Below are 14,885 nucleotides of genomic sequence, written 5' to 3'. Positions count from 1 at the left end.
CAGGCAAAACCCCTCAAGAATGGCATGAAGTACAGCTGCTGAGAGGTGTGGCTTGAGAGGAGAGTCTCAAGGGCCAGACTGAGATACCTGGAGGAACATATTTGGCTGCTGGGGTGAAGGTTCCTTACCTCAGTTCTATATCACTGATCATTCTATCTAGAAGAATAAGAAGTTTGGCTCTTTTGTTGTCAACTGTAATTCTGTGTGGCAGCACCAATGGCCGAAGAAACACTCACAAAGGCTTTCTAGTATCACACATGGAAACAGCCCATGTTTTCACAGACTCGCAACAGGAGGAGGAGGTGAGATTGAGGATGGGCCAAGCTCAAAGAGCTCCAGAATCTTCTGTACCACCCTGGAGCAAAGCCACCTCCAGGTTTTTGTGTGCTCCAGGCAAGGGACCAGCAATGGACCTCTCACATACAGACACACGGAGAAGCACAGAGCCCTATATAAACATAGAAGACAGGAACACAAAGCTCCTTCACATACACAAACACATGTGAACCTAATGATCTGGGCTGCTCAAGAGCTGCGAGGTCAGCCAGTTCTAGGGTGGGGTGGGTGTGGAGGGAGATCAATGGGGAATGGGCTGCCTGAAGGGGGGGGAAATTCCAAACCACCACCCTGGCTCAGTGATGGGAAAATACCTGTGGGAATCAGTGCTGGCAAGTGTGACGTTCTGTCACTGTGTCAAAGTGCAGGTCATTTTATGCCTCTCTTTTTTATTTTTATTTTTTTTAAGTGGGTCAGCCAGTTTCTACTTTCCATTTCAGCATTCCTTGGTGCTTTTCACTTTTAGAATGTTGCCTTGAGCTGCGGGATACCCAGACGCCACTGGACCAATCATTTTGCAGCACCCAGTACTCCAAGGCTCACTCAATCACCTTGAAATCCTTTGTCTGACCTTCAGTTTGATTCAGTTTGTTTCACCAGGGGAAGTTCAGCCTCATCTACAGCACTTTCTGGCTTGCTGGGCTGTGAACCCACTTCATTATCTACAAACTCAAATTTTTGTATCCGACAAAGTTTCTCACCCAGCGAATTATTTATGCCATTAGCCGGGAAATCTGTCCTATGGAACTCAGCAAGACTTCCTCTGGCTCTCTGGAGGTGGGCCAAAGCCTCCATCTGCTGGAATCCTAACCACTTTTTCTCATGAGTCATTCACATTGAATTCAGTGGGCCTTACTCCCAGGGAAGGCTTTGCACATCTAGCCCCACTGTTCAACACAGTGAATCGCTCACCCCTTTCCCCTCCATCGTTCAAACACCAGAATGTTGCAGTATAAACAAATCTATACAAGAGACAGCTTTGTTTGGTACCAAAGGGGGGAGTTATTTGGGTGCAAAATACAGCATGTCTATGTTAGTGCAGAGTGTAAACTGTCCTCCCCAGATCCAGTCAGGCCTGGTTTTCTCATGTGCCAAGGAAAGGGTCAACACAGGCCAGTCAGCAGCCAGGAGGGTCCTTGTCCCCCACCCCATCCCTGTGTCTGGGATGCACCTCCCCACATCCCCTGCTGCCTCCTTCAGGCAGACTAATCCGGCCCCAAGGTCTCCTCCACCACCAGCATCTTCTCTGCCCCTTTTACACAAGTGTCCCATGAGGAGGCTCTGCTCTCCTTCAGCCGTCCTCTTTTGGCACCAGCAGCTGTTTACAAAACATGCCCCTCGGGGGGGGCAGCGGGGGGAGCGTTATCCTCAAAACCAGTTAGACTTACTAAAACGCCAAAGGGGAAAAAGCTCATTCTGGCTGTTTCTCTTGGAAACACTCGCTCAAGGTCAAAGTCTCACACGTCCTCGGCTTCTGCACGTACCACATTCTAGGTAAGACCAAATCCCTCCTCCTGCTGCTGCCCTCACATGTGTATTCCAAAGCAGGGCTTCTCAAGCTTTCTAATGTTGGGGGTGGGGGCAGGAATACCCACACACATATACAATGTGGCAGTGACTGCCACCAAATTTGGTCCCTGAAGCATCCCACCCAACCTGGGATGTGGTGGAGTTGCCGTGGACCAGCAACTGTTGGTTTTTGGTCTGACACAGCCCCATGAACCAGTGCTTTGAGTAGGGCTGTTCTAATGAATCTCCACTTAGAACCATAGAACTGGAAGGGACACCAAGGGTCATCTTCCAACCCCCTGCAATGCAGGAGGAATCTCAGCTGAAGCATGACAGATGGCCATCCATCCTCTGCTTAAAAACCTTCAAGGAAGGAGTGTCCACAACCTCCTGAGGGAGATGGTTCCACTTAAAGTCAAGCTTCTAGCCATTATGATGGTAAAGAAAGCTTTGGTCACCAGCAGCAAAGAACCAGTGGCTACAAAGCCATTCAGCAAGGGGGTGGGCAGGGATGCTTGGCACAGGGTCCCCTTTTCACAATTCCTCCTAGACTTCATCAATACCCCCCCCCAAATGAGTTTGGTATCTTGCCTCTCCCTGAGCAGAATAAACTTCCCAGTCAACTGAGTGATCAATAAGGAGAAGCTAATGCCATTTCGCTGCTTAGCCAGTTTGAGACGCCAATAAATCTAGGAGAAATGAGATTCCATCTCATTCTGATGGAGCAAGAGGATGCTCATAGGATTCTTGCTCAATGGATTTCTTGGGGGGGGGGAGAGACAATATTTCTTGGGCACAGTACTTTGCATGAGGATTGTACCCTCTGCTGCACCTGTAATACATACAATTTGCATAGGCTAATTTAGATGTATGAATGGACATTTAGAAGTAGAATCAGCACTGTAGGGGGTACTATGACCAGGTCAGGCGACCTTTGATACCTGTTTGGATTTTTTTGAGGTAGGGTTGGGAAAACACAAGTCAAGAGCCACCCATGAGTATTAAAATGCCTGACAGACAGAATGTCCACAGCTGAAGCTTTTTTCCATAAAGAAAAGGGTTAACCTGTTGAATTTCTGCAAGCCACACCAACTGTCAAAGGCACAGGAATTCTGCTCTCCTTGAAGGCGAACCCTGAACCAGGCAAGGAACTCAAGCTTCAGGAGTTGCCAAACTTTTCTGTTCCTGGAGGTCTCTCAGCAGCTGATGTTAGGCTGGCAATTCTCCACTGAGCGCAAGGCTACCTGTGGGACTTGGGACTGGGATCCTGAGGGCGAAGAGCTTGACAAGCTCCAAACACCCACATATGAATAAATTAATTGCTCAAAATAGCTTTTGGGGTACCTATTTTGTTATACCTATTATTATTATTATTATTATTATTATTATTGAAATCTGTATACTGCCCTTCATCCAAAGATCACAGGACAGTTCAAATACAAAATGGAAACACAAAATACATAATAATGACCCGTCCTCCTACAACCACATATAAAAGGTCACAGAATGTTTAATCAGCCCAAGGAAGGCCTGGTTATAAAGGTTTTCACCTGGCGCCTGAAGTTATATAATAACTATTGCCATGCTATCAGCATGGGTCAAAGAACTACCCTTTTCCTTTTTTGAGCATAACGGATTTGAGCCTTTGGCACGAACATACTCACTCATGGCGTTCCTACTATACAGAGAACAGGTGCTCACCTGAACTGCCTCCCTAATGACTTTTTATCCCCGAGATCATTCCTGCTGAAACCCTCGCACCTGCTGTTGCCATTAGTATATTTGCTATTTTTGTTGGTTTGGCAATTTTGAGTTTTATTTGCATGTATTTAGCTTGTGGTTTGTATGTTTGGCTCTGTTTGTACATCATCTCATATATTTGAGGTGTGGAACTTGAAATGATTTTGCTTTTTTTGTACTTTGGAAAGGGATTGCAACAAAAAATTGCTGAAAACCAAAGGCAAAATAAAATGTTCATACCAGCAAACACCCACCCACCCACCACCTGAATGGCTCTCCCCATGTTTCAGCAACAAGCTACTTAACAGCGCCTCAGCCGTATTTCCCTTAAAATAAATAAAAAACAGCAACAGATAACAACAGAGGGCCACACTGCAGGGTTGTTGTGAGCTCCTCTCTCTGTGTTCTTGCTCCTGGCTATATGGGCTGACATAACCCTGCCTCTCTCACCCACTAAGTTTATCCTGCAACGACATTTTTATTCTCTCTGCATGAGAAGGCTCCAGCCTTAAGCTGTCATTTGCTTTGAGAGTCATGGAGGCTCCTGATTAATTTGTTTCTTTGAAGTGGATTATTTGGCCAGGCAAGCTGAAGAGTGGGCTGCTTCATCGGGGTCGGGGCTCGAATGATTGATGTTATATGAGCATGTGACCTGTGCCAGAAACTTGGAAACCTGTCCGTAAGACATGCTGGATCTTAGGCAACTGGGAAATGTACTATCAGAACGCTTGGTTTTATTTATACAAATGTAATAATGCACAAAGATCATATGATTAACTGATGAGATTTCTTAAATCAGATGACAGCTCCAGTTTTGAGCCTTTGGTAGAACACTGAGATTCAATTCAATAAATGCGACGAAAAGAACAGCATAAGCCCAAGAGCTTGGCTCGGGGAGCAGGTGCCAGTTGAAGACAAGGAACCGGAGAGAGGGCCCCTCGTCCTTCTTCCCTTGTCTGTTCATCCTGTGTTCACTGTCTGCTGCAAAGAAAGCAATCAACTAAAGGAAGATTCAGTGTGGCATAAAAACATGATAAAGCCTCCCACCAGTATCAGAGGAGCAGCAGGCTCTCTCTGGTTGGGGGCCAGATGATAGAAGAGTTACTTTTGTTGGAGGAACTGCACCCTCTGCACCCCTACCAGACAGGGTCTTCCTCCCCCTTTGTTTTTGCTCCAGCTCCTCCTTCATACCAGCTGCCTAGGAGTGCCAGAGCCTGAACTGGCCCCCACTCTCCCCGAGACCCCTCCCCAGTCCGTCTGGCTGCAGCTCCTCCAGGGCAGGGAGCAGCCGTCAAGCAGGTGGGCGAGGAGACATCCTTGCCATTCCTGGTCCCCCTTTCTGCTTTGCTGCTCCGTGGAGGGGGTCAAAAATCCTGTGTGTCCCTAGTAAAGCCCTCAACAGCACAGGACACCTCAGGCTCCGCACACCCCATGCTTAAGCTTCTCTGCCCTCTTCTCCTTTCCCAGAACATCCTACCCCAGTGCCTGTGTCTTACTGCTGACTTGCTGGGGGAGCAGCAGCTGCACCCCCTAGGCCTGCATTATAGTGCAAGAGGTGAAGCCGTCGCTCGAGGCAGCAAGATTTGAGGGTGGAACGATCAAGGGGATAGGCTCAGTGACGCAGAGGGAGAACCCAGAGCTGAACACCAGCATTGAAAGACAACAAAGGCTTCTCCTGGGGGCTCCCAATTTGTCTGTCGGGGCTGCTTAGGCCAGCTCTGGCTCTCCGCCATGCTGCCCACAGCCAAGGTGGTGCCCTCTCTATTCTTTCCCTGCAGTGTGTGGAGGAGGGAGGGCACATCCAACACTCAGAAGGTGGCAGCAGCAGCTTCAGAGCCACATCCAAAGGTGGCAGAGGGAGACTAGCTTTTCCTCTTGTCAATCAATTTCTACATAGCAATCTCCTTCGTGAATCATGAGCCTCATCACTGGGCATGAGGGATCCTCTCTGGCAGGCTTTCCCGGGAATTAGCCCAGGACGGCAACTTCCAAAGTATCGGAAACTTCCATTCATCAAGAAGCTATTGTTACTCACTCTGTTAAATTGGATTTAAGTACCCAAGCCAGCTTCAAAGCTACCAGTTTTACAGTCACCATCCTCTTCATCCTAATAGCAAACTGTGGTGGCTGAGTGCCAACAGCATTGGAGCCAAAGCAGGCAGGCGCTTCAACACATGGCAGAGTGAACCACGGGAGCACAAAACACTTCTTTTAAAAAACATACACAGGGAAGAGCGAGGAGGTGCAGATGCAGCCCAAGCAGGGCTGAGCAGGCTTCCTTTGGCTTCAAGGATCCGTGGAACGCCAAGTGTCCCATTATGTGCGAAAGATAGATGATTGGCTTCAGCCCCTTCAGAAAAGCCCATCGTGGAGCAAGAGGGGTCTGGTTGCCCAGCACCACCGGTGACATATAAATAGTAAAATTACTAAAATATCATTGCTATTTAGCATTATCCAGTTTTGTTTTTGCTTCATTTTAGAATTTTAGTGCAGGTAGCTTTGATAAGATTAGTAAAAAAAGAATTTAGGGGTGGGGATTTTCATGGTCCCCTTCACTAGCTGATGCCAAAAAGGTTTTATGCCAGACTGTACTGGGTTTTAATACAGATGTGGAAAGGCCCACTCCCTGTTAGGAATATGCTCACCTTGTTGAAATTATTTCAAATTACCCCCTGAAAGTCACACAGAGGTTTGGCTCAAGCCAAATGTGGTGGCGATCTGGCAGGACAGCCACCCCAGGCAGTCAGCTCTGGGGCTTTGTTGCCACCTGCAGGCAGCCCTAGGAAGAGCAGGTGGCTCCTGTCCCTAGATTCCACTAGAGAGCTCTGGAAATGCCACCTCAGGGGGCCTCCAACACTCTGCTGTAAGACCTCCATGCTCTGAGGCTTCATTCCAAAGAGGACCTTCCACTTCCCACCATGTTTCCCATCATTATAAGGAAAGCTTTCAGAAACAATAATGCTTAGCTAATGAAGGAAAGGTTATTGCCTTTTGTTCAATTTACTGACTTAAGAACAGCCTCTGTATACCAGCACAGAAATATTACAAAGAAAGAAACTTTGCCATGCTAACATCAGCCTGAATTGTAACAGCCTTTATTTCTCATTATTCATTTGAACACCAGCCAACCACTGATTAGGAGCTCTATGCAACAAGGAAGCTGGCTGCCAGCTTTTTAAACCCTTGTTCAGGATTGTACCTGGATGGCAGCGGGAGGTGCCCACATGTCCCCTCTGCTCACTCGGCTCTCCGGCTGCCCAGAACGGACCCTCAGGTTGGGACTGCTGGGAGTTTATCACACAGGGGATGCAAGCGACTCTGCTGCAGACAAACACAGGCCAGCAGAGCCTGTCTTTGCGGGGGGGGGGGGGGCGGTGGTCAGGAAGAGGTTGTCCCAAGGCTCACTGGGCTCAGGGCTGCCCAGGGAGGTGGCTCCATCTCACAGTCAGGAGCGGCCGGGCTTGCAGAAGGGCTGTGGACTATTTGACCTGCTAAGTAGAAGTCCCAGGAGAGAGAGAGGCTAATTGATTTGGAGCCAGCTGGCTCCCAGCAGCCAGGTAGCCAACTCTCTCGTTCCTGAGCCATGCCCCTCAATCAGGAACTGGACGGAAACAGTCTAACACACACACACACACACACACACACACACACACACACACACACAATATAATACTTTTCTAGGCAGGTGGAGTCCCTCCCCCACACTTTGAGAAAGTCTTTGCACAGCATGGCCAGCACTGCCCCCCCCCCAGCTGCACCACAGTCAGGGGAAGGTGAGGGGGCTGGCTTCAGGGAGTGACAAAAGCTAAACACGCTGGCAAGGTTCCACTCAAGGCAAATCTGGTGATGAGCATCTCTCATGTAGAACTGTGCAGGTATCACAGGGCTCTGCTGGACACACAAGCAGTGGCCAGCCCCAGCTTCCTCCAGCCGATGGGCAGTCTGCTCTACCTCAGAAGCTCCTCCAAGGCCACAGGCCCTCTTCGCCATCACACAGCTACTCCAGCCGCCTGCGCCAGGCCCAGAGCCTGGACAAGTTCGTCGCTGAGGCCGTTCTTCAGGGTGCGCCTCACTGAGAAGAAGCACAAAGGGATCAAGGAAGTCCAGGTAAGCAGGGACATTCTAAAACAGGCAGCCTAGGATCCCCCCATCCCAAGAGCCACGGGGCAGGAGCTCCCAGTCCCAAAACAAGGCCAAAGCTGGCACCACTAGAGCACCCTGGGTGCAAAGGGGGGATATCAATGTAAGAAAACAAATGAGAAACAAATGAAGATATAGTGGAATGTGGGACAGTCCCTTCATGGCTCTCACTCCTGTCCCTTGATTGGCAAAAAACAGAGGAAATGAGGCAAAAGGGAAAAAGAAACAGGAACAAAGTTTGAATTCATAAATGATGCCCCCTTGGCCAATTGGCACAAGCAATGCCATTCTTCTCTGCCAGTCTTAAATTTGGGTTGCCTGGCATGGAGATCCAAGCGTGCTCAACACACACAAATGAATACACATACACAGACAGACACATGGCTGCACTCTGTGAAGGGGCGATAAAAGAAGCTCTGTGCTTACGGGATTTCCGGTTCCCACGTGAGCGCTTGCGCTCCTTCCCTGCACCTGGCCGGGGAGGAGTGCTCTGGGTGACAGACTTCACCAGGCGGTCCATGATCTCTTCAGAGGCATCCTCAGGAGAGCCAGAGGCATCGTCCTCAGGAGGGGTCACGCTGGCGGGGCTGATCTTCCCAAAACCTAGAACAGAGGAGGCTGCCGTGAAAACCAGCTCCCGAGAGGCAGGCTCCCTCCCACTTTGGACTTGATCACAGAAAGACCTGCATAGTTACCAAAAGACAGCCTGCCAGCTGCAGGCTGACCAGCAGGGGCTCCTTGAAAGAGCAGCCTGGCCTGCTCTGGGGGTGTCCGCCTGGTAGTGAACCTGCCCCCAAGTTCTTTAGGGTTTTAATTGTAAATAACAAACATTTGTTCTTGGGTTCAGTAGCTAAAAGTGCTGATCTTTCTGCATTGGGGTCATATGTGTAAAGCTGGGTCTCTCGCCAAGCACACAAAGCGGCTGCATTTTGCACCAGTTGCAGCTTCTGGATCAGGCACAAGGGTAGCCCCACATTAGTCTGATCATGAGGCTGCAAAGGGCAAGGCTATCCCTGTCCAGGAATGATAATAGTTGGCACCCCTGGCAAAGCTGGCTCTGGGTACTCTGATCCACTGCGCTCACCTGGGCCTTTAGTAATGGTGATGGATCTAAGAGCACCCTCAAGCAATGCACCAGCCCCACAACCTCATTCAGAGCTGGGACACAACCCAGTGCCTGGCCCTGGGAACTGTCCATCCGTTGTGTCAGGATCCAGCTTCTTAACCACTCCAGCAACAACTGTAATTATCAAACCACCACTGTAAGCGAGAACACAAAGCTGTAAAGGCCAGGCAGCGGCTAGGAAGCTGGTGGCTTGGGGAGACCCCCAGGGAGAGGGGCTCTGGAGTGGTCAAGAAGCTGAATGAGGGTGGGAAAGGAGACTGACCCTACCTGGAGACAGACACATCTCCCCACCTTCCTACCTCTGCTGGCTCGGGAGCGGCGGCCAGATGGCTCTGGAGTGGACATAAGCACTGTGGCCATGCTTTTGTGGCCAGCTTCGTCCTTCTGTTCGGGGCTGGCCGAGAGCACAGCGGGGGCGGGACTGTCTTCGGGCTTGCTGGCGGTAGCAAACCTCTCCATCTACAATGAGAGAAAGAACGCTGCATTGAGGAAGGGCAGGGGGTACACCACCTGCTGCCAGCTGGGGAGGCAACAACACAGATGTTGTCACAGGAGCTGCTCTTGCAAGGACACAAGAGGGCTTAGGAAGCCTCTTCACGTGATGGAAATTTCCATTGGACAGGTGAGGCAAGGGTTAGGTGGGGCAGGATGAACTTGCCTCGGTGATCATCCTGCCGCGGGTCTTGTTCCTTTCGCGATATACTGCTCGTTTCTTCTGCTGCTGCAGAACTCGCTCCCGGCAGGTGCGGTACTCCAGGGCAAACTCCCGCAGGGTCCGGCAGAACCCCGTGACCTTTGCCTCCTGTGCCAAGCGTAGGTCATAGCCCAAGTACAGCAGAAAGGAGCGGAACCTGCGGGCAGAGGATGAACTGCAGGAAACTGACTGGCATCACCATCCTCTCCCTGCTTCCTGCCCAGGGCATTCATTTATTTATAACCTTTGTCACTCACTTGCTCTTCTCCAAGCAAGAGCAACAAACTGAACATCAAGCCATATCAACAGAGTAATCAGTAAAAGGACACCTCTAAAACGACACCCCCAGAAAGGCCACAAGAACAGAAGAGACGCCCAGCCGGCTAGCCAGCACCCTGCCCTCACAATGGCCATCCAGGGCACCTAGTGGGAAGCCAGATGCCCAAAGGCCTCTCCCCTGTTTAACACAGACCTATTTAATACGCGTCGATGGACCACCTTCAGGATGACGATCTTCTGGGTGCTGGAGTGAAGGAAGTCCATCAGTTTGCTCTTCAGGGCTGGCTTGGTGTCATGCTTTGTGATGGCCTTCAGGCTCTCCCAGGACACTCTGCACCGTCGCTCCAGCTGCAGGAGGCTTTCTGCCAGTGCATCAAAGTCCACCTGGAGGGAAAAAGCAAGGCCTCTTTGCAATTCTTGCCAACAGCCCCCTTTCTCTCTGTGGAATGCTCCTCACGGGTGCCAAATGGACTATCCTTTTCGCAGCAGGTAAAAACATTTTAATATGGGCAGCTTTAATCATGATGTTGTTAAAGAGTTCATAGAATCGTAAAATTGGTAGTTTTGGAAGGGATCCCAATGGTCATCTAAGTCCAACTCCCTGCAATGCAGGAATCACAGTTAAAGCCTCCCCAACAGATGGAAATCCAACCTCTGTTAAAACCTCCCGTGAAAGAGGGCCCACCAACACCCAAGGAAGTCTGTTCCACTGGTGAGCAGCTCTTGCTTTCAGAAAGTTTTTCCTAATGCTTAGTCAGAATCTCCTTTCCTGTCATTTGGTTTGGGTCCTATGCCTTGGAGGAGAAAACAAGCTTGCTCCATCTTCCATGTGACAGCCCTTCAGATATTTGAAGACAGCTGTCCTACCACCTCTCTGTCTTCTCTTCTCTAGGCTAAACATACCAAGCTCCCTCAACCATTCCTCATATATATAAAGCTGGGTTTCCAGACTCTTTATTATCTTGGTTGCCATCCTGTGCACACGTTTCAGCATGTCAACTTCCTTCTTACTCAATCTGGGTTTTGGTCTGTGGTTTAATAATTGCTACTGTGCATTATTTAACATGTTCCCACTAGGAGATAGATACAGATAGATGATGATAGATAGATAGATGATAGATAGATAGATAGATAGATAGATAGATAGATAGATAGATGATAAATAGATGATAGATAGATAGATGATAGATATGTCTGAGAAAAGGACTCAAGTGATATACAAGCCGAATAATTCAAAGACAAATCAATTCTGCACACAGGAGTTTGGCCCAGGATGTGGCTCTCAGAGCAAATCCTCCCAGAAGCAGGAGAGGAGAAGCCCCCCACCCACACAACCCTAACCTTGGCTGAGCGAGTGATAGCGGCGATCTCTGAGTAGAGGTCCGTCGTGTCCGGGAACTTCTCCACCACGAAGTGGCACAGGTGGTGGAGCAGGGTCTGTCGGTGCACTGTGTCCTTCACCTCTGACACCTTGGCCAGGTAGCTCAGCTCAAACCCTTGGCTCTGAAACCCCAAAAATTGGAATTTAAGATGATGCACCAGGTTTGAAGAAGAAGCAGAGCCCAGGAAGAGGGCTCCTCACCTGTTCTCTTTGCAGCAGCGTGACAGACACCCGGCAGCTGCTACTTGCACCAAAGGAAGGTGCCGTCGCCACTACCAGCCCTAAAAGTCTGCCCTGCCTCCCACCTTCCCTGCACAATGTGCCCTGAGACAGGCCTTTGTGCTTGACACATGACACAGATGCACACGCAATGGGGATGGCAAGAGCTGCCAGCCAACAGGCCTTGTGTGTGACACTGAAGAGTCACTGCATGCCTGCAAAGGAGCCCCAGCTTCCAGGTGCAGGATCACCTGCCCCCACAGCACGTCCACTGGCAGGTGGAGGGTCCCAGTGCCTGCAGTTTGGAAAAGGGTCTGGGTGCAACTGAGGAGAAAGACCTGGCTCTGTCAGAGTCACTGCCAGAGTGGACTCCAGGGCGATGCAGGCAAAGTGCCTGACCTGATAGAAGGCAGCTTCCTGTGACCACAGTGGACATTAAGAGGGTCCAATGCTGCAGCTGGGCAAGAAAAAAATCTGGGCAGGCCCTGTGAACAAAAAAACTCAGGCTCCAATCCCAGATGTCTGACCACCTGCTGAAGGAAATGGTGCTCAGCATATGCTCAGAGCTGCTTGGTGCTGGCTCCTGAGCTGAGCCCCTGCCCCCACCCTCATTACATGCCTCACCTGGGATCCATTCAGGAAGTTGCCCATGGCCAGGAGAGCGGCAAGGATACATTTGAAGGTTTGGTTTTTGGCCAGTTGCTGCATCCCAAGTTTCAGATCAAAAAGCGGCTCTGCAATTTCCTGCACAGGAACACAGAAGACAAGCTGTGAGGACCCGTTTGCCCCCAGAAATTGGAGGGAGCGAGCAAATTGCTGGCCCAGATATTCAGGTTCTTGCTTAGGACCCAAAAGCAATGGATGGATTCAGCAGCAGGAGGAAGCAAAGGGCAGCTGAATGACACCTGGAACCATTTGCCATGTGGCCAGACCAACCACAGCAGCCACTCTCGCCAAGCCAGCCAGTTCCCTTGCAGGTTGGTTCACCAGCGATGGCCCCCTTGCCTTTAAGCCCAGGAAGGTCCAGCCAAATTTATGGGGAGGACTGGCTAGAGCTTGGGGGAGGGATCCACCTGCACCATCCCCAATTTCAGAGGTTCTGCAGTATCCTGAGCAGGGGTGTACCTGCTCCATGGCCTCATAGTCCAGCTTGAAAGCCCACAGCTGAAGCCGGGCAGTGAGCTCAGTGATGGAGGAGAGAGCGAGGAGGAACTGCTCAGCTGAACCCAGAGGCACGTCGGGATTGGCCATCTGTGCTTCCTGGATCTTCTGCTTCTCCTCCTCGGTTGGAACCATTGTCAAGATTTTCTGCAAAACAAGAGGGAAGAGGGTGTTGGGACAGGACACAATGACTCCACCTGGCCCTTCATGGCAGCTTTCCCAAACCGGGTGCCATGCAGATGCTCTGGACCACAAGTCCCATCAGTCCCAGTCAGCATGAGCGAATGAAGCTGGGATTGATGCAAGTTGTAGTCCAGAAGGCTTCTTTATGGTCAAGGGTTCTCAGGAGACACAGAATTCTCACCTCAATCCCTTCCTTGTTAATTGCAAATTCATCAAAGTTGACAATCGCCGTCTTGATGATGTGTACGGGAGGCAGCGCTGTCAAGCCGATGTTGATGGCATTGCTCCTCTTGGGATCCAAAACCACAATTAGCTTCTTCCCATCAACAGCTTTCTTGGGAGTGAAAGAAGGGAAGAGTTGATGTTTTTGTCTGTCACGCTATCACCCCATCTTTGGAGGTTCTCCTCTTTCAGCCCCACAACTCTCATGCAAGGTAGCTTAAACTGGCAGGTGAGGCCTGGACCCAATGTCAACCCGCGAGCATCACGACTGGGCAAGACAGGCAGAGGACCCTAGAGCAAGATAGTGGCTGGTCTCTGAATGCAAAGGACAAAGCTTCTTCTCTTTGACTGACAAGAACAGTCTCTGCCTGAGGCTCTGCTGGCTAGGCCCTGACAGCGCAGCTTGCTCCAGGCACATTCAAGATGGAAGAAGAAATCACATGGGCTAGAAGTCCTTGAAGGCAAGAGGGTCGAAGGGGCAGTGTTAAGGAAGAGCAGCACTGAATAGAGAGACTGGAAGCCAGAGAGAAGCTCAAGGGCAGAGCCCAAAGTCCCTGGATCAGTTCTTGGCACCTCCAGGGAGCAGGCCAAGGGAGCTTCCAGAGCCCTAGGGAAGCTGCTGTCAGACCAGGCCAAGGGTCAGACTCAGGGCAAGGCAGCTCCTTGGGCTCCTCTGCTTTGAGCCTCTGGCACACTTATTTCAAAATAAGTGTATTAAAAATGCTCTGCATTCCCTTTCCACAATCCCACTAGAAAGCATGGGCAAAGCCTCCTGCAAGAACCCCACAGCCCAAGCTCAGGAGAGAGTCCTCCTCCCTCCTGTAGCCAACACTGAGGAGCCCCAACCTACCTTCGAGCTAAGCACCTCCTTCGTCTTGGACTCGAAGAGATGTTCCATCTTGGTGGTGTCGACCTCCACCTTCTCCAGAGATGCCCACAGAGTGGCTGGCCCAAAGGGGTCTCCTCTTCCTTCCCGCCTGGCAGAGCTGTCCACGTTCTTTAGCTCCCTCCAGAAGAGCTTAATAGTTTTCTTCTTTTTTGCTGGGGAGTGGGCATCCTCCCTGGAGGAGCCCAGCAAGCCTGGAGGAGGACAGCCTGGTGGGGGTGGAGGAGGCGGGGGAAAGGCACAGCCTGGTGGGGGTGGAGGAGGGGGAGGGGGAGGGGGAAAGGCACAGCCTGGTGGGGGTGGAGGGAGGCTGGGAGGAAGGGGTGGAGGGGCCGGAGCCCCACTGGCAGCCACAACCACATGGTCAGGCACAGTCTCTGTTTCTAGGATATCAAAGTCTTCCTCCTCACCCAGGTCAGAGAAGTCCAAATCTCTGATCTTCAGGTGCTTGGGGCTGAGCTCCAGGGGCCCTCGCATCACCTCCGCTCCCTTCCTGTAGGGAGTCATGAAAGTCCTCTCCAGGCTCTGCAGGCTGGCTTCCGCCTCAAGGCTGAACTGAGCCCGCAATGGCCGGGCCCGAAGATTGGAGGGGCTGCCCTGTTTCCCATTGCTCTGTGGGCTGCCTTCTTCACTCCCGGTGTCTGCCTGGAACTCTTCTGCTGGGGTAAGAATAACCCCTTCCAGCCTTGCAGGGCTGTTATTGGAGAACAGTGTGTCAAGGTTGAGCTTCTTTCCAGGTGCAGGGTGGCTCTGGGAATCTTCTCCATCGCACAGCAGAACTGGGCTTTCTGGGCTTGGGGTGCAAATGGGACCCAGCCCAGGGCTGCTGCTGGAGAGCCCCTCGCCTGACAGGCTCTCCCTGGCCTCTTCGCCTTCAAAGCCAGCCAAGGCCAATGCAGAGCTGAGCTCTGTTCCATCGCCGTTTCTCTCCTGTCCTTCACGCCACCTCCCTAAGGGCACAGAGGAAGAGTTAAGGTTTAACTAGGAAAGGAGACAAGCTAGGCAGTTG

General features: G+C 51.0%; 1 protein-coding gene across 2 annotated transcripts in view; it reads right to left on the bottom strand.

Moving 5' to 3' along the window:
* Positions 1-6,658: 6,658 nt before the first annotated feature.
* FHOD1 (formin homology 2 domain containing 1) overlaps positions 6,659-14,885 on the bottom strand; it is a 34,281-nt gene continuing 26,054 nt past the window's right edge. Inside the window, exons 13-22 of one of the 2 annotated variants that reach the window (XM_053399429.1) lie at positions 13,841-14,826; positions 12,950-13,102; positions 12,550-12,732; positions 12,049-12,168; positions 11,166-11,327; positions 10,018-10,208; positions 9,510-9,702; positions 9,151-9,310; positions 8,152-8,328; positions 6,659-7,657 (exon numbers count right to left, since the gene is read on the bottom strand). In XM_053399429.1, coding sequence (XP_053255404.1) covers positions 7,575-7,657; positions 8,152-8,328; positions 9,151-9,310; positions 9,510-9,702; positions 10,018-10,208; positions 11,166-11,327; positions 12,049-12,168; positions 12,550-12,732; positions 12,950-13,102; positions 13,841-14,826 — 2,408 coding nt within the window. In that variant the 3' untranslated portion in view covers positions 6,659-7,574. Of the gene's footprint in view, positions 7,658-8,151; positions 8,329-9,118; positions 9,311-9,509; positions 9,703-10,017; positions 10,209-11,165; positions 11,328-12,048; positions 12,169-12,549; positions 12,733-12,949; positions 13,103-13,840; positions 14,827-14,885 lie in introns of those variants that run through there. The other variant, XM_053399430.1, reaches the window with a different exon arrangement.

This window comes from Podarcis raffonei, chromosome 8 (assembly GCF_027172205.1).
Source record: "Podarcis raffonei isolate rPodRaf1 chromosome 8, rPodRaf1.pri, whole genome shotgun sequence".
Lineage (NCBI taxonomy): Eukaryota > Metazoa > Chordata > Lepidosauria > Squamata > Lacertidae > Podarcis > Podarcis raffonei.
Note: the sequence above shows the minus strand (reverse complement) of the source record. Positions and strands in the feature narration are given on the sequence as shown.